General features: G+C 39.8%; 1 protein-coding gene across 4 annotated transcripts in view; it reads right to left on the bottom strand.

The window, feature by feature from the left end:
* The window catches only part of TBC1D5 (TBC1 domain family member 5), a 402345-nt gene that overhangs the window by 128630 nt on the left and 247095 nt on the right, over positions 1-26620 (bottom strand). For all 4 annotated transcript variants that reach the window (XM_072153665.1, XM_072153667.1, XM_072153666.1 and 1 more), the window contains 5 exons: positions 25204-25306; positions 16085-16173; positions 13185-13235; positions 10637-10706; positions 7393-7565 (listed from right to left, as the gene is read on the bottom strand). In XM_072153665.1, the coding sequence (XP_072009766.1) occupies positions 7393-7565; positions 10637-10706; positions 13185-13235; positions 16085-16173; positions 25204-25306 (486 nt within the window). The remainder of the gene's footprint in view (positions 1-7392; positions 7566-10636; positions 10707-13184; positions 13236-16084; positions 16174-25203; positions 25307-26620) is intronic.

Here is a 26620-nt window from a genome sequence, read left to right as displayed (position 1 = left end):
TGGATAATTACATGTATTTTTTGTAAGTTCATATTTTGTAAATTATTTAAATTGTAGAGTGCACTCTGCCTAGAGCAAAGAGATGATAATTAAAATGAGGTTTATTTGCATGTCACAGGAAAAAATGTCTAGATCCTATACATATTGTACTCAGAGGTAACCACTATTTATATTATTACAGAAATACAGCAAAGGGCTACTTAAAGGGGCAGCAAACAGACTAATATTATTCAAACAAATTCATGCAGAATAAGCAGAAGTTCACATAGAAAAAAGATGGGGTAGTGACTATTTTTTTTCATTGTACTTATTTTACATTAAATAAAATATAGATACAGAAATAAAATAGACTTGTTCAATTTATTATCAACTACAATGCATTTTTAGGATTGTTTCCATTGTCAACCATTTGTCAAACTTCTGCTAAGATAATGTTATCGTGACGGAAATAATAACACGTGTAAAAGATAGATGGATATGATACTTTAATGGTATCCATTATTCCATATGTTTAAGATTACATCTTTTTTATTAAAAAACATAACCTAAACAAAGGGAGTAAAGCATCCATTTTTCAAAGGATTTGAGCACTAATAAGAAACTTTAATAAGATAAGTACAAGACCCTAATAAGGTCATTCATAATACACCCCCCTGTTAATGTTTAACCGTTTGACGTGGATCATGTAACCCCCAGACAGTAGGACTCAGGAGTTCCTGTGACGTCTAGTGTCCTACTGTATGATCACTTCATGATAACCACTCTATTAATGGTTGGAGGAGCATGCCAAGGACATCCATGTGCCACTCCAACTAAAGATATGGAAGGGTTATCTTGCAGGGGGCGTGTATACAGTAATGCCTGCTTGGCCCTCTCAATCCTCCAGAAGCCAAAACACAGTGGTCTATAAAATTTCCAAGTTCTGCTGCTGGTGGGTCATGTGACTTGCCACCCCCTACAGGCAAACTTTACCGGGGTAAGTGCAATATGTACACCCTGGTAATGGTTCTTAGTAGTGGCCAACCACTTACCAGTAAAAGAGCTTTAAAGGGGTGTTCCATATCAGCAAATAAATGTTATTGTTTGCATTGTGAAAAATTATACAATTTTTCCATATACTTTCTGTATCAATTCCTCAGGGTTTTATAGATCTCTGCTTGCTGTCCTGCTCTAGAAAGCGTCTATGTTTACTACCAGAGGACAGAAATCTGACCATGGTCACACAGGTGCACGGTTAATTATAACCCACAGCTCTGATTATTCTCTAGGATACTGATGATCTGTGCCCCTGTGTCACTATGATCTGATTTCTGTCCACTGGAAGTAAACATTAATTCTTTCTATAGATGAACAGCAAGCAGAGATCTAGAAAACCACAAGGAATTGATCAAGAAAGTATACAGGAAAATTGTATCATTTTTCACTATACAAAGGATAACGTGAATTTCCCAAAATGGGAACACCCCTATAAGTGCTTCTATCATTTTGTTCAAAGACACATTGTCAGATGTAGCCCAGCAGCAGTATTATTCAAGACAACCTGTGAGATTTTTGTAATTGACTGTTTACCACATAAATTGTGGCTGAAACATTAGTATAATGAAAACTTGGGTAGGGACATAATTTAAAGAATAAAAAAAACTAAATGTACGAGCCAGACAGAGATAAATTCACCAGTCCTTTACTTACACAGAAAATGTGCATGTCTATTATTAAACCTTACCTTACCTACAGCACACTGTACATTATCACCAGTAGCTCTATAAAAGGACTGAGCAGCATTGCTGGAACATCTCTGGAGCATCCATGGATCTGCACTGAATGATTTACAGAATAGATCTGTTGGACCAGCATTTTTTTTTTCTAACCTTATACATTGTGATAGTATGGTAAAAGGCATAAAGATTGGACTTGACTCTTGCTGTGAGGGTCATTAAGATTTAATTTTAATGGGACTCACTTTTTTTTTAAACTAGAAAAAAACCAGGTGCTCTTTAAAGTGCAACTCTGATGATATAATGTCTTTTTTTTCCAAATATGTGATTCCCCCAATATGCCCGTATTGTGTTGCATGCCCATTTCTTTCAAGAATTATAGCATTTTCTGTTCAGAAGACTAACTGATTCCTGTATTTGTCCGGAGGCTGAGTAAAATTTAGTCTGCCCACAGTTCCCATGTTGTATTTTTTCATTAGGTAATTTAGCATTAAATCCATTGAGTTTCCTATAAGTAAATCCACTGAACATTACATACAGAATGTATATAGAGACTAGCCATAAAACTTCCATTACATAGAGAAGCATGAAGAATGTAAAAAATAGCAGAAACCAGCAGTGAAATAGTTACATGAAGTTTATAGTCTGTGCTGTGTAAGCACAGCTTGAGGTGCAAGCGTTTTCCCAACGTGTTACCCGAATATTTCCGATTTGCACCGATTTTCCCTGTATTGCCCCGGGATTTTGGCGCACGCGATCGGATTGTGGCGCAACGGCGGCATGCACGCGACGGAAATCGGGAGGGGGCGAGCGAAAACCCGACGGATTCGGAAAAACCCGCCGCATTTAAAACAATAAAAGTGTTGCTTGGGACGCGCTTACCTTCACTTGGTCCGGCTCGGTGAACTTGAATGCGTTCAGATGCTTTTCAGCACAGCAGCGCCACCTGCTGGACGGCGGAGGAACTACCTTGATGAATCCGGTCCGGACCCGAATCCACCGCAGAGAACGCGCCGCTGGATAGCGAACGGACCGGGTAAGTAAATCTGCCCCAAAGTTCTGTAAAATCACAGGCTTGGATGAAGGAACTGATAGGAAACAGTGGTGACATTTTCCTTCACTATTCTGTGTAGGAGCCAGATCTCCACAGATCTGAGCACTCTCAGCTACACACTGAGAGCATCCTCCCTCCAGACAGAGCATAGAGTAGGAGCCCTCCCTACCTATGAGTCGGTTTTGTTTACAAGACGGTATGACAGTTCTTATCAGTTTAGTCAGGTGAAGCAGCTACTTTAGGAATAAGCCAAACCAAGGAGGATATCAAAGAAACTGTTGGACATAGGTAATCAAGATAATAGGCAACGTTTTTCTATATCCCAAGAGCTATTGATTAGTGATTAAAAAAAAAAATCAGATTTGTACATCAGATGCAAATTGAGTTTTCTTTGCTTGTCCTTAAAACATATTATGTTGTAAGAGCCTGGTTTAACTAAAGGATTTTTATCTCATAGGGTTCCTTTTAAACTTTCTTCGGCTCATGTAGAAGGCAAAAAAAGAATTATTTTATTTAGAGATTATTACGGTATTACCAAAGATCAGCCATGGCCCAGTAACAGAAGGATATGATATATTCATAAACATAATATAAAAGGCAAATAACCTCTTTAAATATGAATTTGTACCTTGTCTCTCAGTATGCATTACTGTACATGTAAGCAGAATTTACAGGTCAAATGGGCATCTACTATTTCCTAGGAGGTCTATCAGCATTGCACAGTTGTGGGACTACACTTTCCCCACCTTCTGTTGGCCTTAAAACCGGATGAAAACTTCCCTAAGGCCAATGCTACGGAAATATCTGAAGCCTCCTTGCTATAAGTTCTCTCTATTAATAGCAGACTTATTGTTCATCAATAATATCCATTAAGGAGCACTGAAGACCTGGTAATAAATCATCCTGGCATATAACCTGAACAACTCAGGTTATTTTACAGTGTGAATTCCCAGGCCCATTAGACATATACCATTCCTTCCTGTTTTGCTTTAAATATTGCAGTTATGTTTTATCTTTAAATATGTTCTATATATAAGAGTGCAGCTCATGCACAGGAAGTCAAAAGTAATGGTTAATCTGAAAAAAACTTGTAAAATCTGATTATCTAGAGAAGGTCTGATTGTCTGCTGCTTGTGTCCACATAAGGTGGAACTGCACAAGTGCTGTAAGGAAGTGTAAAAATAATAAAAAAAATATTCTAAGATCTCTGATAATCACTCATATAGGGAAAATCCAATATGATTCATGATAAGCAAAAAAGGTCAACATATTTATTCATACATTAACTATGCTAATAGCCTTAAACTACATAATACATAAATTCCATTACTGTAGACTATCAGAGAGATGGACATCGACCCCAAAATTACTTCATACTACCAGGGAGTAGAATAATGCTTACTAAAGTAAGCAACTCCTAGAACTAAAACAAACGCAGCAGTGTGACAATCCTCCGATAACGCTAACTAACACTGCTCCGCTGTACACTAGAAACGCCGGACCTTTATCAAAGTGGTCCGGCGTATTCATAAGGGGGCGGGTTTGGGGTGTGATTAGGGGCGGTGACTGGGGAGTGAGTGTGGCGGTCCAAGGTAGAGGTAGCGCCTCGGACCGCCCCCCTCCCCTCTCATGAATATGCCGGACTGCTTTGATAGTGGCAGAGTTTGTTAGTATTATCGGAGGTTTTCGATAACGCTAGCATTGTAACACTGCTGCGTTTGTTTTAGCACTAGGAGATGCTTACTTTAGTAAGCAGCTTTGATTGCCATTTTTATAGGTGACTGGTCCTCTTTAAGTCTTCAATTACCCTAGACCGTTTGTCAAACTAAATCTACCATTAAATTCAAGAACTTAATCAATTACACATAGATCCAGACAACCTGACAGTGATCATGGATTTGCTATCTATGGCCTCCTTCCTTCTAAAATCAACTTTTAAAATGAGCTCCTCGATGCTGCAGCTTCACAGGCTGTTACAGTGTGCATGTTTCCCCTCCCACTATGTGCTTAAACTTATTCTGGGGCAGTTAGATGAGGTAACATAGGGGAGGGGAAGATAGTGTAGCAACCTGTGAAGTTGAAGAACAGTTCATTCCTCATGAAGTACAAAGTGTCACGAGAAAACAATTTCAAAATCACTTGGATATGTAAAACGTTCCGAAGTTATAACCACTTATAGCGACATGTCAGGTTTGAAAAAAATGGGTAGTCTCAGGAAGGTGAAAAGTGGCTTCGGCTTTAAGGGGTTAAGGGCGCCTTGCAGCCATGTGTAGACAGTCATTGACGCTACAATGGGGAATTGTGAGGGACATGCAAATACATTTTCCAGGATGGGATACATTTTTTATTTTTGTTGTATAAATGTTAATTACACTTTAGAACCCAAACAGAATCTGCCAGAAAGAAAATGCTCATGTGGTGCCCGACAACCCCGGGAGGTCCCTGTGTGTCAAAGGCTGCAGAGAAGCCTGTTTTACAGAGAGTGAGCACTGACACCTCTTCCAGGCACATCTCCCGAGCAAGGGATCAAAGGATAGAAAAGTTATTGGAAAATGTTATTTCTCCCATAACTCGGACACAACTAATGATTATGAGTCCTCATTTACAGGAGAAGGTTTTTAAAATACTTTTTTTTTTATGAAACATTTTATTAAGAATACAACAGTGTACAAAGGTAAACATCCACCTCATGGAATCAATCATGGAAGATGGGCAATTAGCACAAAATATCAACATAGGAAAATGACATCAGCCAGTGATGCAAAAACAGAGAGATAGTTGTCCCCACAAAGGGCGTCCCCTCCACAAGGCGGAGAACACACATTCACCCAACCATTAACACATGACATGGAGATATTCCATCTCCACACACGAAACATTCTGGGCTGCAACCAACACATCCCAGATCGAAGAGAAACGATCCAGAGTACCTCTAGCAGTGTAAGTGAGTTTATAAAAAACGGAAGTTCCACATTAATCAGCGAGATCCATTTGGCTAATGTCACAGGGCGCTTAGGAGGCTTCCAATTCAACAAAATAACCCTAGAACATTATGAGTCTAAACAGAGCCCTGTCAAATTTGACCTGAAGAATGTCAGGAGAAGCTTGAGGGGTTTGGGGTGCCATTTCCTCAATTTCAGGAACCCAGCTGGGTAGAAACTGGGTCAAATTGCAGAACACCACTGATTTTAAACCTAGCCACCCCAAGTTTAGTATGGGATGAGGTGGTGAGTGTAGGTATATATAGAATATGTATTTCTGTATGCAATGATCTGACCTTGAAGGATGTTCTATAACAACTATAACAGTGCCCAACTATACCATTGTCAGTGTCTGGGGTCTCTTGGCCTGAAATCCTTTAAAGTAAGTTTTGTCTCTGGAAGAAGAAACGAGGTTGTCGGGCCTGGATTAGTACCTGGTTGAGTGGTATAAAGTGGACTGACAATTTATCATCGCACTTTATTATATAATCTTATGACAATAGCGAGGTACACGGAAGATTGGAGGTAATTGCACGGCTGTGACATCTTCTGATAAAAAGTTAAGGGGTTTTAATCAAAATCATCTACAGAGTGTACCTTTCTGAAGGGAGGGGTTAATGCAGAACTCCCCCTCTCAGTGACATTACAGTCAGGGGGTGAGGGCCAAAAACCCACTGGATTTAAATTAGTGAATCCAGGGGACCTCCTTGTCAGTCTTGGGAAATCCATCATCACTGGAAGGCTGCCTGAATGTATTTTGGTGCATTCCCCTGCCAAATTAATTCTAACTATTCCATAGTCAGATAATTTTGATTCTATTATCCCATTTTATTTTCGTAACGCTTTGTATATATTGTATGTATTTTGTTTGTAATATATTTTTTTTTAACCTGACAAACTTAAATTTTTATGAGTGCATTGTACTTCCATGGATATCAAAGTTTCACCTTAATAAGTCTTTGATAGTAGCCTTAGAGTTTCCGAGGAGTTTTACCTTACCAGGTTCCTATAACATAGTATACTTAGTGATTACCAGAGTGCGTTGTCTGTGTGGATAAGGTGTGTATGGCCTTCTTAGCTTGGAATAGAGAGTGGGTGTTGGCAGTGTTTTGCCTGGGTGCTGAGAGCACTTGGGAGACACCAGAGGTGGGAGGGGCTTTACGTTGTAAATGGCAGGACTCTCTAGTGTAAGTGTATCCTCCCCCCCCCCCCCCCCCCCCGTAACTGAGTGGGGGTTCGTCATGAAGTTAAAAAATATATAAAGTTATGGGTCTTAAAAAGGGAAATGCAAAAACTCAATGCAAAATTCAATACACAATAAAGGTTTCCTGCTGTCATGTATATGGCAGGAGATAAACGTCTGTGATGGCCAGGAGGGTATCATAATCGCTGCACTGTCTAGAGAGTCAGCCTAACCATCAAATGGTGACCATTAATCCAGTAATAAGCAGCTTAGAAAAAACAGGGAATTTAGAAATTAGAATTTATAGAAAGTTTGAAAACACAGGAAGGACAATATGAAGGGGAAAAAAAAAGTTAAAACTTCACCAAGAACAATCACATATAATAAAATGATAAAGTCTAGCATGATACAAAATTGCTCCAAACCTGCAAAACCATCAGCAATGTTTTTTCTACTTACAGTCCATAGATTTGAGGAGCAATTTCCAGCCTATTGAGATGCATGTAGAGCTCAATGTCGTGTTTCTTCAGTAACTGGTCTTGGATGTGATTCACCTTTGTGACAATAGCAATAGATGGGCCTATGTCTTGAGGTCTGGCAAATGGCATGGTGGAAATCATTGCATCTTTCTCCTGCGGTGAGAGAGAACAGGCGGATTACCTTGAACTGCCGGCTCTGTTAGACATAGGACTTGTGACAGCTGCCTAATTGTCGATCTGGATTTGTTAGGTACAAGGCTCCATTAATTCTTTACTAGGAAAATGTTAGTGAAGCTTCGTAATGCCCTTTTCAATGAGGGAATGTAGCACAGAGCTTTTATACTGACTCACACTGAATATCACATTTTATCTTTCATTTAATGTATTTATCTATTATTTGCCATTTTGCATATTCCTTTTCATACCCCTTGTATAACCAATAATCTGCTTATTTGTTCCTTCTATAAAACCCAGTGAACGGTCCCACACTGTGATCAACTGCTATTTTTGTTTGTACACTCCTACAGCGAGGAGGATTCCTTAGTAAATGACCCCCCCACATCCTGACTCTTAGGCTACACTCACACTGCCGTTGCCCGCCCGCCCGTACCGTAGCGGGCAACGGCAGTGCACGGGGAGAGGAGGTGAGCGCAGCTCACCCCCGCCCCTCTCCATAGGAAGTTATGGCGCACGGCGCCGTACTACGGATAAAGATAGGACAGGACCTATCTTTTTCCCGGGTACGGAGCCGCACGTGTGCGGCGCCATACCGCTCCCGTAGGGCGCCATGCGCCCATTGCCGTCTATGGGGGACGTATATCGGCCGTATATACGTCCCCCATACGTCAGTGTGAATATAGCCTTAAAGTCTCGAGTCAGAGACCATTTTGGTGGAGCCAGAATAAAACGGACAAACGCTGAAAATATATAATAAATTGTTGCAATTAGTTCACTGTAATATGTGCTGAATATTTTTTTTCAAATCAGAATTTTGGGAAATTATGCAATGTCCTATAAATGTCTGTTCTAAAGATGTATACTTTTAGTTGAGTTGAGTGTGGATGCACTTTTGCTCCTGCTCAGTAGTGAATCTCCTCCCCTACAGATAAGGCTACAGTCACACTGCTGTTGCCAGCCGTACCGTAGCACGGCGGGGACATGGCAGTTCCGGGGAGAGGAGGAAGGGGAGAGCCACGCTCACCCCCGCCCCACTCCACAGGAATATATGGCGCGCGGCGGCATATTCCGGAGAAAGATTGGGTATGTCCGTACTGCTCCAGTTGGGTGCCGTGCGCCCATTGCTGTCCATGGGGGACGTTTATCGGCCGTATATACGTCCCCCATAAGGCAGTATAAATATGGCCTAAGAGGAGAAAGAATCTCTGGACCCATCTTAGAGCTGCTAGAGTGATAAAAAAAAAAAGGATTGAGGCAGGATTGTCCAGTGTATCTTCTCTCTGTAGAATGCTTTATCTTTTAGTTTGCTTATTCTCTGAGTTAATGTTTGTAGACGTTAGCTGTTCTGATTCTATACACTACACATAGAAAAGTTCAAAAATAGAAAAAAACACACATGAAAAACTACTATAGGTATAGAAGCTAAGCCTGTAATTTGGCACTGCTAGACTGTGCAGCATTGTGATATCAAAGATATTGAAAGTTCAACCGTTCATCAAAACTGACTGTTCATGAGGCAATTCTTCTATATCCGGAAATTGAGAAGTTGCACATGTGGTTACTGCATTACCACCCACGTCAGTGTAGAGAGGCTGTTTTCTAGCCTTAGAATAATTAGGTCAGATTTTAGGTCATCTATGAAGGAAGATCTGATGGAAGCTAAACAGTTTCTAAGAACAATTTATTAACGTTATATCTCAAAGGTTGTATTTAAATAAATATTTTTTAAATGTACTAACTAAATAACTTGGATATTGTATCATAATGATGATAAAAAGCTTTATTATTACTGTAAATGTATCACTTAATCATGCCACATGTATGTGTGAGTGGCTTACTGACTCTATAGCCCTGCCAGAAACATCAGAGACCTAAACAGGTTTTCCAGTATAAAGATATACTGTATGTACTCGAGTATAAGCTGGGAAAACTTAACTGGAGGAAAAGCCTAGGGTGGGAAATGCATCAGTCACAGTCAGTATAGTATATAGCCAGCTCCCCTGTGTATATATATGACAGCCAGACAGTCCCCTGTACAGTGGCAAAACCGCTCATGGATCACGACAACTGGGGTCTGTTTGACCCCCAAATGATCAGGTCAAACACGAACCTGCGGCTCTATTCCCCTGTATGGAACAACAGCAATACCCACTTCTGTCAGTTGCAAAGATATTGGGGGTCATTTACTAAGGGCCCGATTCACGTTTTCCCGACGTGTTACCCGAATATTTCCGATTTGCACCGATTTTCCCTGAATTGCCCTGGGATTTTGGCGCACGCGATCAGTTTGTGGCGCATCAACGCTGGCATGCACGCGACGGAAATCAGGGGGCATGGCCGAACAGTAACCCGACGGATTCGGAAAAACCGCCGCATTAAAAAAAAAAAAAATGCTCGCACGGGCCATACTCACATGCACCACGGTGAAAACGATGAACTTAGGGGGACTTCGGAGCAGCAGCGACACCTGGTGGACATCGGGCGCAGGACCTTCATGAATCGCCGGAAGACTCGAACGTTCGTCAGAGAAGCCGGCGCTGGAACGCAAATGGACCAGGTAAGTAAATGTGCCCCAATGAATGCAGCAGCAGTGCATATGCTTGACCTGCCGCTACATTCATTATGGGTACAACAGACCCCCAGTTCTTGTGATCAGTGAGTTCCACCAATAAGGAATTTCCTAGCCTGTGGATATAGGAATACTTGATGTGGCTGGACAATCCCTTTAATAAAAGATTGCAGAAATAGAAACAGAAAACAGAGCCTGAAGTCCAGCATCATAACCTGTATAATAGTTTACTTGAAGCTGTAATTCTCAACCAATAGCATTGATACCATTTTTATTTGCTAGATTCAAGCTTCAACAGAATCTTTATACAGATCTCAAGATAATTATGGTTATTTATTAATTTTTGCTTGTGGCTTACCACTAAATTGAACTGCAAGAAAATGACTGTTTGGGTTAAGCAGTTAGACAACAAAATCAATGTGAGCTAAAAATAAATACAGAAATACAACCTTCCAACGTATTGAGGCCTGTATCTTACCTTGCGGGAATCGTGTTCAAATGTGGAAAACCAAGGCTCGGCACTTCCCATAAGGTTTGAAAACAAGGCACTAGAAGGAATAGCAATAATATTTAGCTACTTATACAAAGGAAAGTTGAAAAAGTACAGTGGTAAACACGATGGTCAACCTACAGCCAGGAAAGTACTCTATAAAATAACACATTAAAGTACTCATAAAATATTAATTAGATGTATATATAATACAAAAAAGCAGAGGCTTTTGTTAAAGTGCAACTTTTTTTAATCCAAAGATAAGCAGGTGATAATAGTAAACTTTGTAATATCCTTCATTAAAGTAAAGCGGCTATTCTGTTATTTTTCCTGCTTCATTCTCTAGTAGTGAGCAGTGTATCCAAAAGATAAGTCATTAAACACTTTATCAGGGTTTTTTATTTCTTAGCTGTCAGTGGAGAACAGGGGAGAAAGCGGATTTACACATACTGCTAAAATATGTAGGAAATGCAGAGGAAAAGAAGGACACAGGAACAGATTTTAATGAAGCAAAGTTCACTGTTATCATCTGCACTAGTGAATTTTAAGTTCCATCTCCCCTTCCTCGCAGAGATTTGCTTGCAGCTCATGTCTGCTGGAGGGAGGGGGAGGTGTTAGCTCATGTTTGTGGGAGAAGGGAGGGGGAGGTGTTAGCTCATGTCTGTGGGAGAAGGGAGGGAGGGGGAGGTGTTACCTCATGTCTGCTGGAGATAGGGGGAGGTGTTAGCTCATGTCTGCTGGAGAGAGGGGGAGGTGTTAGCTCATGTCTGCTGGAGGGAGGGGGAGGTGTTAGCTCATGTCTGCTGGAGGGAGGGGGAGATGTTAGCTCATGTCTGTGGGAGAAGGGAGGGATGGGGAGGTGTTAGCTCATGTCTGCGGGAGAGAGGGGGAGGTGTTATCTCATGTCTGCTGGAGGGAGGGGGGAGATGTTAGCTCATGTCTGTGGGAGAAGGGAGGGATGGGGAGGTGTTAGCTCATGTCTGCTGGAGGGGGAGGTGTTATCTCATGTCTGCTGGAGAGAGGGGGAGGTGTTAGCTCATGTCTGTGTGAGAAGGGAGGGAGGGGAAAGTATGTTATGAGAGCCAGGAGGAGATGATGATGATGATGATGATGACACAAGGACTTGAATCCTTGTAACTAATGCATGTCATTAGGTGAAAATGTGAAATCCTGGTGACAGGTTTGCTATAAACAATGAGCTTGCATATTACAAAACTTCAGTACAAAGATGGATCATATCCCATTGTCCCATTTGGCTAAAAAAAAAAAAAATATGGGATATGGGATGGAGACTTCTTTGAACTACATGGAAATCTACCATCAAAATCCCGCTTGATTAAGCAAGGACACTTACTCACTGTGGCTGTGGTAATCTTATATTTGTTATCCTTGGCCTTCTTCCTTCCTTCCAAAATGATGCTTATGAACCACAATGGCCCTACGATTGTTACTAGAGCTCCTTCATGCTGCAGATTCATATGCTGTTACAGTGTGCAAGGACCACCACCTACTGTGTGTTAAAACTTTGCCTGTAGCTATGAGATTACATCAAGCAGAAGAGGGAGGGAAGTGCTGAGGGAGCAGAGGTGTGGGGAAGACAGTGTAATAACCTGTGAAGCTGCAGTATGGAGGGGCTAATCCCTCCAAAGACTCTGATCGGTATTGCCAGCGGATGCATGTCCTCACCTCCCCCCAGCACCCTTGACACTTCTCCCCTCTGCCTACTGTAATCTTACAGCAACAGTGGGTATTAGCAAACAGTGGGGGGGGGGGGGGGTGCTCCTGGCTCATTAGCATAACAGTCACATTGTTGGGACCTATGAGAAAGTGCTTCTGGTTTATCATGCTTAATATCTCACAACGGATGCCTAAAGAATAATGAAAATAACTGTTCTTCTTAATCTTTGTGATACATTTGCTCCAGTTCCCAGTCTCTCTCTAACTCCTGTAAAATGTTTATCATCTTCAAAACTACTCTGTTACCTTTGTCTCTGGCAGGCACCAATGCATCTCTCCTTTTGTCTGTGCTGCTTGCTATCCTTCCCCTTCCATCCCTCTCCTCCAGTGTCCTGGCTGCATGTCCAGAGGTGTACTGTCCAGCAATTTAAAGGGCCAATGTGCCAATGCCCGTGTATAATGTGTCCTCTTCCAATCAGGGCACATCCCTGGTGATAAAAAATTCTGCCCTCAAAGGTAAGTGCCTGAACATTAAAGGGCAACTACCACTAGGATAAAGAAGGGTATACAAATGAGCCTGAGGGGCTCCAGGCTCATTTAGATAGAGTCTTTCATCCTGTTGGTAGATGCCCTTTAAGGTTCATGGGGATTATCTGAACTTGTGTTATCTACAACTCTGTATCTTTTTTTAATGGTCTCTCCTTAACCTGACCCTGATCCATACCTTCCTTCTAGCCCCATTCTTGGCCTGTACCTTGGATTCTGTCTACACTCATTTTATGCAACTTCATGATTAAATGCGCAGGCAGTGTTAAAGTTTCCTAACATTTAGCATAAGACAAAATCACTAAGGACTTACTAGGCGTCATGTTCCAGGTAGTCAGGATTTAACACAACTTTCATTTCCTCACTAGAAAAAGAAAACATCTTTATTATTATGTTTATACTTCTCTTTGTATTGTCAATATATTTTATGATGGAAAAAAATATGCGTTTTGGAGAGTTTACTTTGAAACAGGCAAAATAAAATACAGGTTTTTCTTCTAAACACTTATGACAGTCATTAATCTTCAAGTTATTACTGAAGAACAAATGAGGTAACATTCATCAGTAGGCAGAGTCATTGGCATTTATTATTGCCAGCTAAGCAATGAACTTGCCGGAAGATTCTCAATCAGGTGCAATATATAAATTGTATTATAACAAAGTACAGCGATAGAATAACAGGGAGACGCATTTAATGCTAATTTACTAAAAAGTAACTCAATAGAGTTTTGGCGTTTGATGAGAATTTTAATCTTGTCCCGCTAGCCTAGCTTTCCTGTACCTACAAATAAGGCCAAGTTCACACCAGTGTCTGATCTTTCCATTACTCTCTCTGTTGAACTAAAAATGGAAGGTCATCCATTCCCCACAGACCCAATAGACATGTAATATGGAAGGGACAATATTGCTCAGGAACTGTCCTTATCCTTAGAAAAATACATCTATGAATGCTCTTTAAAGGTGTTGTCCATTTTAACTGAGAATTTCCAAAAGGGCAACAAGCTTTAATTTGTGGCACAGAGCACTACGATGGAGAGTGTATTCACCCCGGCTCTGAAATGTAACGTCCCCGCCAATACAAAGGTATTGGAGATATAAACCCTTCAGACCAGAGTTCTACATATTGACAGGATGCAAGATGGTGGTGATCAAGTGCTTGAGTCACCTCACCGCATCCTCTAATATGAATGCATCTGGCGACTTCACTAATGTGCATGGAGTCAGGGAGGACCATTTTATAATATCACTGAAAAAAGTACGGTATTAAAGAGGCAGAAAAGGAAGCACTGCAATGTGAGAATGTCCCAAAACCGTACTCCAGATCTCAGTCTCTTAGTCTTCTATGACTTTGACATGTCAGGGCTTAGAGGGAAAACATGTGCTTTAAACTGAGACTTTATAATAAATAGTCATCAATTAAAGACCCCAACTGCAGGCACAGCCATCTATATAACACCAGTGGATAACATAGAAATACCATTCTAGCACCGGCGTTATTATGAATGTCACAAAGACGTAGAGTTCTAAGCAAGGGATAACCCACACACTTCTATACAACACTTTGATCTCCTTTGAGTTCTCTTAACCGCTTAGTGACGTGACCTGAAAAGGCTCTAATGACCAGGGCATTTTTAGCAAATTTTCATATGTGGTGGTTTAAGGGCCATAACTTCATTTTTTTGCGTGCTACCTAAAAAAATTTTCTTGCATTTTTCGGGACACATAGGGTTAGTTAAAACATAATAAAAATTTAAAGATTTTTTTTCATTTTTAGTTTTAATTGGGGGTTAAAATTGGAGAAAGGGCTTTTTTTGTAATTTATAGTACATATTTTTTTTAAAATTTATTTTCAAATGAACTCAAAATGAACATTATCAATGAATTGCCTATTGTGTTTCAGTCGTTTTGATATATAATAAGCATAGTCTCGAACAAAAGGGCAACTATGGCTATTTTTTTTTTGTAGATTTTTTTCTTTATTATATGGGCAAATGCAAATGTATTTTGTGGTGGTTTAAGGGCCATAACTTGTTTTTTTGAATGCTACCTTAAAATCTTTTGCTGCGTTTTTTGGGGGACACATAGCGTTAGTTAAAACGTAATAAAAGATTTTAAGATTTTTTTTTTTCATTTTTTTAATTTGGGGTTAAAAGTGAAAAGTTTTTTTGGTAATTTATAGTAAATTTTTTTTACATTTTCAAATTAACTCAAAATGAACATGAATGAATTTCTTATTTTGTTTCAGTCATTTTGATATATAATATGTATAGCCTTGGTCAAACGGTGCAATTTTTTTTGTAGTGTAACGGGGGGTGGCGCGGCAGGGGTTTCAATTAATATTTTTTGTGTATGTGTTTTTTTATATTATTTGTCCCACATGAGGTCATAAAAGACCCCTGTGCAACATGTTTACAGTTTTTTTTAATTTTACATTTTTCTCATCAATTTTACATTTTACATCTTTTACAAGTTTTCCCCTGCAACTTGGGGCATCTTGAGAGCCCCAGTTACAGGAGGAAACAACCCTCTCTGATGTTGGTCAGAGCTGTACTGTGTCTGATTAGACCCAGCATCTCCGATTACCCCCTTAGACCCGGCGGTCACATGATGGCTCTGCTCCTCTCTGCATTGCGCTACTTTAATAAACCACATCTCCCTTCTCCTTTGGGTCTGTAGGTGTCTCTCAGCCAGAGACAGAGTCCTGCTCCTGCAACTAGCGCAGGAGCAGTACAAAACTTCTGCAACATCCAAAATAGTCTAAAGTCAGCAGGAGGTCCGAGAGTAGTTAATTTAATTCTTCCTGGATGGGCTATCCCCCATTCTCCTTGTAAGATCATTAATCTCAGATTATTAATCATTAATGTCAGAATTAGAAGTCAGCATATAGCCAAGTAACTGAAGCGATATAAAAATATGCAGCTTCAAGGGTTTCAGCATTCTCCATTTATTCAATTATCTTTTTTCTAACACACAAAGAAATGTCACATTTTCAAAAAACATCTTTATTTTGACTAGGCAAAAAATATATCTATGGACCTGTGCACCCTGGCAATGCTCCAGGCTGCTACTGCTGCATCTATGGGTTTCATGAGCTGCTAAAAGCTACCAGTGATTTGAGGAAAGGTTGTATTGGGGGCACAGGCGACACTATTTCTCTAGGCCCATGGTTCTTTAGTTATGCATTTGCAAACTAGGTGTAAATAATGTACCAACCTTGGTTGTGCAGCTTCGCTTGCATGCATAAATGCCTGGTGATCACAATGCAGTATGAATAATAAAGGAGCCAACAGTTCATGCATTCCCTAAAAAACAAACATGGAGGAAATTAATCGTAAAATGTAAAAAATATATTCAGCTATACATTTTCATACACAGCATTCAAGTATCAATTAAACATCATACCTACGAGATATTTTTCAAGTGATACATAATGATTATATAGGTTATATTAAGAGTGAGTACAAACATAAAATACAGGAATTAAGTGTGGAAGTTAATGGGTTGGACACCCATTAATATGACAAAAAAAAAATTTCAGTAAATTTGGCCAGAAGAGCCTTGGTAGAAAAGAAGGAAAGCGGCCTAAAATAGCAATTCTAGTTCATGCCATAGGTGTTCGATGGAATGAAATGCAGGGTTTAAAGCGTAACCGTTATCCGAAACAATTATAATATTGTGTGTGGGGATGTGCTAAATTTTTTCTAATATACTTCGTTAACCCCTAGGCGCACCAGGACGTTATAGTACGTCCCCGGGGCTAGATGCTTAGCGCACGGGGACGTTCTATAACGTCCTGCTTCTGGCACCGGCTCACGAACGGAGCCGGTACCAGAAGCAGCGGCTGTCAGCTGTCTAGTACAGCTGACAGCCTGCGCTAACACCCGCGATCGGAGCCGGCTCCGATCGCGGGTGTTAACCCCTTACACGCCGCGGTCAAACATGACCGCGGCGTGTAAGGGTGTAAGCGCTGTGGATCGGATCCCCCGTGCCGCTTACCGGGGGATCCGATCCTCTGCCGGGCAGCTCCGAGGACTGGCATGTGCCCCGGAGCTGCCCGGTCTCCATGGCAGCCAGACCCCTTCCGGGTCTGGCTGTAATCTGTCTGAGCATGCGCAAGCTTGCTCAGACAGTTTACACTGCTCTACAATAAAATAGTATTGTAGAGCAGTGTATTGAACTTAAACCAGTGATCAGAGCATCACTGGTTTAAGTTCAAGTATGTATAAGTAAAAATATGCAAAAACAGTTAACACTACACATTATAATAAATAAAAAATTAATACATAAAAATATAAGCCCCTAAAATGTCACTTTCCCATAAAAAAACTTAATAAAGTATAAAAAACATAAAAACACAAAAAAACCCCGCATATTTGGTATTGCCGCGTCCGTAACAATCTGCATAATAAAACAGAATTGTTACTGGACCCGCACGGTAAACGCCGGAGGAAAAAAACGCAAAAAACGTTCCGAAAAAAGATAATTTTTAATTAATACCCTATAAAAAATGCTCTAAAAAGTGATTTAAAAAATGTTATGCACTCCAAAATAAGCCCACTAAAAAGAACAACTGTTCTGGCAAAAAATAAGCCCCTAACAAGATTTATCTGCCAAAAAATAAAAAAGTTATGCATATAAAAAGATGGTGATGCTAAAATGAATAAGATTTTCTCCAAATTAGTTTTTATTCAGTACAATTGAATAAAATACACAAAACCCCCACATATTTGGTATCCCTGCGTCCGTAACAATCTGTATAATAAAACAGAATCGTTATTAGATCCGCAAAGTGAACCCCGTAAAAAACAACCTAAAAAAACTCTCTCTGATAAAGATGATTTTTTATTAATGCCCTTTAAAAATGCTCTAAAAAAGTGATTTTAAAAAGTTACGCAATCTAAAATAAGACCACTAAAAAGAGCTATCATTCTTGCAAAAAATAAGCCCTTAAACAGATTTTTGAGGTGAAAAATAAAAAAGTTATGCATATGTAAGTCGGTGATGCTAAAATTAACAACAATTTTGCCAAATTACTTTTTATTCAGTAAAAATGGGAAAAAATAAAAAAATATATATAAATGAAGTATTTTCATAAACGTGGCGACCCAAAGAATAAAAATAATATACTATTTTCATGGTATGGTTAACGGCCAAAAAAAAAAACACATAAAAATTTTCCTAAAAATTGATGATTTTCATTTCCTCCACCAACAAAGAGTTAATTAAATCTCACCAATTAGCTATAGATGCCCCAAAATTATGTATTAGAAAAGTGCATCTCATGTGGCAAAAGAAATAAGCCCCTATAGGTCCTCATTAAAAAAAAGAAAAAAATTATAGCCTGTACAATGTGACAGCAAATCTGCTCCGGATGGCGCCTCCTTCCCTTCTATGCCCGGCCGTGCGCCCATACAGCAGGTTACCACCACATGTAGGGTATCGGTGTACTCGGGAGAAATTGCGTATCAAACTTTGTGGAGCCTTTTTTCATTTTATCCATTACAAATGTTTAATTTTCCACCCAAAATGAGTGTATTGTGAAAAAATATTACAATTTGCAGACTCCACCTCCATTTTGTTTTAACCCCTATAAAACACGTAAAGGGTTAACAAACTTCTTAAAAGTGGTTTTTCATACGTTGAGGGGTGTAGTTTCCACAATGGGGTAATTTACGAGTCTCGCTATTATTTAGGCCTCTCAGTGTCAATTAGAAACTGTGCAGGTCCATCTAAATACAGGTTTTGGCGATTTTACAAAAAATGTGAAAAATGGCTCCCAAATTCTGAGCTTCATAACATTCTAGTAAAATATGTGGAATCTGAAAAAACCATGCCAACATAAAGCAGACATTTGGGAAATGTAAGTTATGAATTTATTTGGGTGCTATGACTTTCTGAATCAAAAGTAGAGAATTTAGAACGTTGAAAATAAAGAATTTTTCAACATTTTTGCCAAATTTTGTTTTTTTTCATAACTAAACGCAAAAGATTTCATCCAAATTTTTAAACTAATTTGAAGTACAATGTGTCACGAGAAAACAATCTCAAAATCCCCTGGATATCTCACAGCGTTCCAAAGCTATAACCACTTATAGTGACACAGGCCAGATTTGAAAAATGGGGCCGCGTCCTTTAGGCCAAAAGATGCTGTGTCCCGTAGGGGTTAACAAGTTCCGCTTGTTTGTTGAAAAACAAAAAACAAAAAAACAGCAAGCTACTCCCTCTCACGAAGATTCATATACCAGACAATGCAGTGTTTGTGTCTATGGAGGCTGCATGAGCTCACATCTACTCTCCCTGTGAGCTCTGAGATGGGAGGATTAATACTTACATTTTCAGCTTGATTTTAGTGATTTCAGAATATGGTGCTCATAACATACAACAGCCAGGGAGAGAGCAGAAAGCATTAATACTCACTCATAGCTGTGTAACAAACAGGAGAGGAGAGAGAGCAGTCTTCAATCCTCTAGACAGATTTGCCCTAGCAACATTGAAGTAATATTGTAACTAAGGGGCACTTGGCAGTCTCTTTCTTTACAAACTAAGGGGAATTTCTTAATGAAGTATAATAGAAAAATGTTCACATCACAACAGTCTCTTCCACACAAAAATCATCTGAAATGATGGTCAACTTTGGTCACTCATGACATGTAACAATTATAACTTTTTATATAAATATGGATAATTCTCAAACCTTAAAAACAGTCTCTCCTCTCCACCAAAAAGGCTATTTTTATGTACCAAACATTCGTGCAATATTAGATTATGTGAACTACCACTTTAAAGGAAACCTACCACTTCTGAAGGTAGGTATGAGATGTAAACACCAGGCACCAGCTCAGGGTGAGCTGGTGCCGGAGCTTACCTTAGCTAGTGTTTTAAACCGCTACATCGCGGTTTAAACACATTTTGATTTACAGCCTCGAGGTAGCTACCCTGAGCTGGTGCCCGGTGTTTACATCTCATACCTACCTTCAGAAGTGGTAGGTTTCCTTTAACCCTTCCAGCTTACCAGTGCAGAACTGACAGACCAACATTTTCACAAATTGATGGACTAGGCCACTGCCCATTACGATATGTCACATTATTTGTGTGTGAAGAGTACAAAACCTGTCTCTATGTTGTCAAACAGGTTCACACCTTCCATATCATGCTTCTTTTATAACCCAGCATGGTGACATCTTCTAAAAATCAGTTTTGAAGTGAGATCTAAATTGGTTGTATGAAGTCAAGGAGCTTGTGAGATTTACTCCAAAGTCAGGTTCTTTCTACCCAAGAACAGCCCTTTCACTATTACGGATGTCTTTGCATCAAGGGAAATCACTAGAAGGCTTTCCTGAAGTTAGGTGCATGATGTCAGGCACAACAAAGACAGCATTCTAAAGCAGGGAGAGCTTGACTTCATTTCTAAACTCTACACCTCCATGAATTTATACAACCTATTTACATTTTACTTGAATTTTATGGATGATGCCACCATGCAGACCACATTGCAGCTGCCTGTCACAGCCTGGGTTACCAGCGGCGGATACCGCTTTCTACACAATTATCTACACTTGCTTCTCTTCAATCCGTGTCTGAGGAAGGTCATGTGTTGACCGAAACGTCATATGAATTTGAGTGGATTGTTATGAGAATAATAGCATCTATAAAAATACAGCAAACTGAGTGCCATCTTCTCTAATCATGCACATATCTGGGGTTGGGAACCTAGTTTGGCACCATGAAAAAATTGTAGTGCTGTGAAATTCCTACAGAATTACTGATGCCACCATGCTGGGCCATGAAAGAAACATCATCTGGAAGGTATTAATCTGCTTCACGAAATACAGTTTCTCTTTAAAATAAGTGTGGATATACCCCCCCCCCCCCATTTATCCTAAGCTTTTATTTTATATTTTGGAAGACATAAGCAAAAAAAAATGCATATTGCAGTGAATAGCAATGATTGATAGACAACGGCAGTCCTTCACTTTTGAATAGTTGTAGAACTTTCTGCGTTGCACGCATTTTACCGAAAAGCAATGCTGCAAACTGAAGACAAAAAGAAGAAAAAGAAAACAGAGGTAAAGTTTTGTTTGTCAACAGCCTGTAGGCTCGCAAAATTGAACCTGTTCTTTATATGCCTGTGTTCATTTAGCCCACCAAGCAGTCTTTATTAAAGCTGGAGCATCAGGCAGTCAAAGTTCATTAATACCATTTATGTAATCTATGCAGTTTCAATTAACTCAGCAAGACATTCTACTACATGATAAGAGTCTCATTAATTCAATAAAACCCCATAACTATTAACAATATGGTCTATGTTAAACGGGGTGTCACCTACTACAAAGTAATGGCTTTAACAGCTTGTGAGGAGACTTAAGTTTTTCTCTTCTTTTAAATGTTATCAAGTTAAATATTCATTCCTTATGCAGAAAGGTGTTATTTCTCTGTAAGGCATCTTCAAGATATCAAACCCAAGCGGGGGGTAATTAAGCTGTTTTAATTCTTACCCAGTAATAATATTACTTTCTAGTTCAGTAAATGACAGACTTTGTTTAAAATTATACACGGTTTCCCACTTCAATGCTTGACGTGCCTGGGGTGTAGTCACTTAACGCTGCTGGAATGGACACCGTTGAATAATTACGACCAAAGAAATTTATAAGAGGAAAAAAAAATATAGAGAAAAAAAAATTGCTCGCCATTAATTTTTATTTGGCTTAACGATTCGTTTTCACATTGCAGTTAACATAGCTAGGAAATATGCATTTCCTAACTTGTTTATTGCTTAGTTAACGTAATTTGATTTTACAAAGTTCTTTAGTGTCTTTTCCCAATGTTCTCTGTCGAAAACTAATACAAAAAACGGCATTAACTTGAAAATGAGTCTCTTCTTAGCGGGCCCCCTATGTTTCTCCAAAACTCTAATAGCTGTTAGATATAAACTGTTGTGCGCAGCCATTTCAAATCCTGGGTTAAGATAACGCACTTCTCCTCATGCTTTATAATGATAGTGTGAAGCCTTTAAACCAGTCAATTTTTTTTCTTTTGACTTCACACACAAAAATTTTTGAAGGTTTTATGCCTTCAAAGCAGAAATATATTGCCTCTCAAGAATGGCCAGAAAAGGCTCACGGCTTGTTGTCAGCTGCAACAAATATGTAGTCAGAAGCAGCAAACCTTGAAGACACGAACTTTTCAAAAAACTTTACTAATACAAATAGAACATTTGAATAACAGAAAAATCTGATGTTATTTGAGAACAGTAGAGCGCTCTTCTCTGCTTACTGTACTTAGCTCCTCTCACACAACCCCTCTTCCAAATAAACTGAGTTTCAATCTGAAATTGTTGCTAAATTCCATTTTGTGGCAAGACGACAAGAGGCTCATTGGTGTTTAATATAAAATAAAACCTTTTAGCACAGTGGAGAGGGTTGACTTAAAACAGGTCTTTACCTATCAGCTCTGAGTGAACCTCAAATTACGGATAAACTGTAAGAGGAAAGCTACCTAAAAATGGAAAACTACTAGTGAAAATATTGCCAGGAATATAAAGACTGGCGTTTATACCCTTAAACCCCCCCCCCACGATGCGACTTCACCCGCATCTACGAAGAGGCCTGGGCCTCTTGGTAAATACGGGCACAAACTCCGCCAGTTCCCATGTGTAGACCAGGTGCAGATTTTTGCTCTAGTCTCTGCCCCACTCACTGCAGGCGACACACCCGTGCAGGTCGTAGGAAACTGAAATGAGGTGGGGAGAGGGAGATTTATGTGGTTTCTCTGTCAGAAAGCTGTCAAAAAAGTTGTAATACAGCTGGGTCATTGTTTCTCCTCATCTAAACAACTATCATTAGAAATGTCAAACATATAAGATAAGTTGCGATCCAACAACTATAACCTTAACTGATATGTTGCTTGAGGCTGAATACAGAGCCAGTACCAATGCAGAAGAGAACATGAAGCACAGCTTTATTTTCTGCAGTGATTGAACCATGTAACTGCATCTTAGCTCCCATTTAACCCTTTCATGACGCCTGACGTAATAGAACATCACGGGTCGGGTGCATGGAGAGGGCTCACGGGCTGAGCCCGCTCTATAGCCTTTAAGTCTTTGCTGCATCTTGCAGCAAAGATTTACCGGTAACACCCGGTGCTAGCACCGATCGCTGCCAGTAAAGCATGGGCGCAGCCATCTTGTTGGAGATCGACGTTCCCCGTGACGTCATCAGGGAGCTGCGATCCTTTGCCATGACAGCCTCGGGTCTGTCCATTGATCCATTGAATACAATGTGCGATTTGCAAATTGTAATGAATAAGGAGGAATGTATATGGTAGAAAACTCTGCCATATAGAAGTTTTTAATTTTTGTAAATGTATGGAAACATTACAAAACCTATCCAAATTTGTTATCCCTGTGATCTCACCGGCCCAAAGAATAAAGTAGACATGTAATTTGTGGTGTACAGTGAAAGCCGTAAATTCCAAACCCACAACAAAACGCCTCTTTTTTTTTTTTTTTTTTTTACCAATTTCACTACATTTTGAATTTTATTTCCTGCTTCCCAGTACATGGCATGGAAGAATAAATACCATCACTATGAAGCACAATTTGTTACGCAGAAAACAAGCCATCAAAGAGCTCTATACGTGTAATTGTTTTTGATTGTGGGGAGTGAAAAATAAAAAAACAGAAAAGGGCGAGGTCCTTAAAGGGTTAAACTGAATAATGGACTGTAGTGGATCATCATCTTTTGTCTTCTGTACTACAATGGCTCAGGAAACTGGTTCATCAAGGTTTATGTTAATGAATATTAGCTTTTTCCAAGTCGCAGTCACACCAACTAGAGGATGAGCACTACTCAGAGCCTTAGTAGGCCCCTTCGTGGGCCGCCCTCCAGTGGCAACATTGTCCCCCCTCCAGACATGCTGCCCCCCTCTCCCTGCAGACACACTGAAGCCAGCACACGTGTTCTGATGACATCATCATGTGCGCCGGCTTCAGAGCCGTCGCATACCATGCGGAGCGCAGCTTCGGTTGAACCAGGAAACCTGAGTTTTGGATTCTCTCCCGATGAGTGCAGCATAGAGGCAGAAAAGTAATCAATCCGGATGGTGATCATTTGTACCAGTGTCTTATAGCGACACTGGTACAATTGATCCGGGGGCTCGAGTAGCCCCTCCAGTACCCCTGGGCTCCAGCACTTGCCCGGGTTGGCCGGGTGCTGGCGCCTGGCCTGGGAGGAGACCAATATATCAGATACTATACTCATCTGCAACAGATACTTACTGTATGTCCTAAGACACACAAAATATGTCATCCATTTGGATGTTATCATTGTTAATCCTGAAGGTTGTTTTCAGATGATTATTAAATTCAATTATTAACTCTGTAAGAAACTATGAAATGGGAGCTCCAGCGCTTGGATGTCTTCATTACTCCCATTTACTTTCTAATTAAGTACTGGAGATAGCAGAGTGTTGTGCTAAGCAATTTATAACACTCCCATACTATTGAATGAAGCGGCATGATGTCTTCTGAAACAGTGGGACTCCCGTTCTCATGATCAGTGGGGGTCCAGAAGTTGGAAAGGTTCAGTGGGGGTCCATCAGTCAGACCTTCCTGTTCATAGGGCATAACTTGCTAATTAGGTGCAATTACTTTATATATACTATCAAATAGAAAGTCAGTTTAGTGAACGGTCACTGAATCCCTACCACCCCTGATCAGACACTTGCAAGGTCCCCTTGACTACCTGCTGCCTTAGACAGTGATTGGCTCAGGTTGCGTTGTGTTGAGAGGGCCAATGGGATCCACGGTGACTGGTTAGGTAAGGTCCTAAGGACTATGTTACATCTGTGCAGGGTCGGCTACAGGTTTCTGTAGTCCCCTGGGTGACAGAGCCTCAATGGGCCCCTTTGCAGTGAACTCATGTGGCGGCATTAAAAATTCTGAAACTAAAACAGTCTCCTGTTCCCTAAAATATTCCCTAGTTTATTATACCAAACAGATCCATCATGGGTACTGTATATAAGCCCCCCTCACACCCTATGGATTTATTAGAGACAGTCGTCTTACCCCATGAAATCCTCATGTACAGCCTTATGTGAGCCCCCCCCCCCCCCCAAGAGCCCTTCACTTTTTCTGAAAAAATGGTGAATCTAGGTAAAACAATTTAAAAAGTTGAAAACAAGGAAAAGAAAATATGTAGTTACAGTGGTAATAGATCATTTTTCACATTTGATTGTAACGATTGTAGTAGAAGAACAAAGTGTTTCATATTTCACCTAATGTACAGCAACAATCAATAGGGCAATGCATGCTATCGGCATATTAGGTATCTGACCTGCTTATAAAGCAAATGCTCATTCTCTCTTGCATAACAGAAAAGTACATCGGTGAGGATTCCTCGCACATCCTCCTGCTGGAAGAACTGCATTTCAGGAAATCTGGAGGAGATATTTCAAATATGAATGATTAGTGATGTTCAATTTAATCAGCCAAGTTGTGAAAGCGCAGGGAAGCAAATGGAAATTTTACCTTCTCACATAAAAATATTCTGTAGGAGTGAGATTACTATACTATTATCTTTAATGAAAAAAATCTTAAAGAAAAACCTCAGGTTCTCTCTGCCAGTTGACGGTTTTACATCATTACTTTAATAATATGCAAGTCTCTTCACAAGTGGCTATACAAGTATATTGCCATAGTCTGGTTATCATTATATCTCCTGGCAGGTTCACTGTAGTAAATACTTGTTTTACCCAATAAACAATTCTGGAGTATTTTTTTATTACTCTTTTTTTGCTGTTCCTCAGCCATTTCTCCTAAATGGAGGAACTGACACATGTGCACTACCACACATTCACAATTAAATGTAACACCAGGCGCTCCCCGGTGTTCACCTGTGGCGTATAATTGTGACTATTTCAGAAAGTGGTCCAGGTTATAGGTAATGCACAAGGGTCTTCTCAGCCCAGTATGGCAAACTCCCCGCCCACTTGGCATGAAGGTGGGTTGAAAAGTTGTAATTCTTGGCTTACAACAGAATTCATGCTTTGTACAAGGCTTGATCAATCATTCCTTACGTTCCTAGTAAGGTGACCATCATTTTCATTCTTTGTGTAATTGTAGGGTCACTTAGCTAAGCGGTGCAGTACAAACCTCATTTCAATCCTGAAATATTACTGTGTCCATCAATTATTAGATATATCAAACTGAAATAAATAACTAAAAATGATTAAGATTAATAGGGGTGCCCAAATTTTTTCATATGACTGTAAGTCTGTATAGAACATTTATTAACCCCTTAAGGACGCAGGGTTTTTCCGCTCATTTATCGCTCTCCAACTTCAAAAATCCATAACTTTTTCATTTTTACGTGTACAGACCTGTGTGAGGGCTTATTTTGTGCGTAACAAATTTTACTTTCCCGTAATGTTGTGGGCTCAGTTTTTTCGACTTTGACTGTGCACTCAAAATAACACCTCAGCTTTATTCTTTGGTTCGGTGCGATCGCGGTGATACCAAATTTATATAGGTTTTATTGTGTTTTAATACATTTTCAAAAATTAAACGAATGTGTACAAAAAAGAAAAAATTTTTTTTGCCATCTTCTGACGCTAATAACTTTTTCATACTTTGGTGCACGGAGATGTGTGAGGTGTCATTTTTTGGGAAATGATGCGACATTTTCATTGCTACCATTTTGAGGTCTGTGCGACATTTTGATAATTTTTTATTTAATTTTTTATGTGATGTAA

The sequence above is a fragment of the Engystomops pustulosus genome, chromosome 5 (genome assembly GCF_040894005.1).
Source record: "Engystomops pustulosus chromosome 5, aEngPut4.maternal, whole genome shotgun sequence".
NCBI lineage: Eukaryota > Metazoa > Chordata > Amphibia > Anura > Leptodactylidae > Engystomops > Engystomops pustulosus.
Note: the sequence above shows the minus strand (reverse complement) of the source record. Positions and strands in the feature narration are given on the sequence as shown.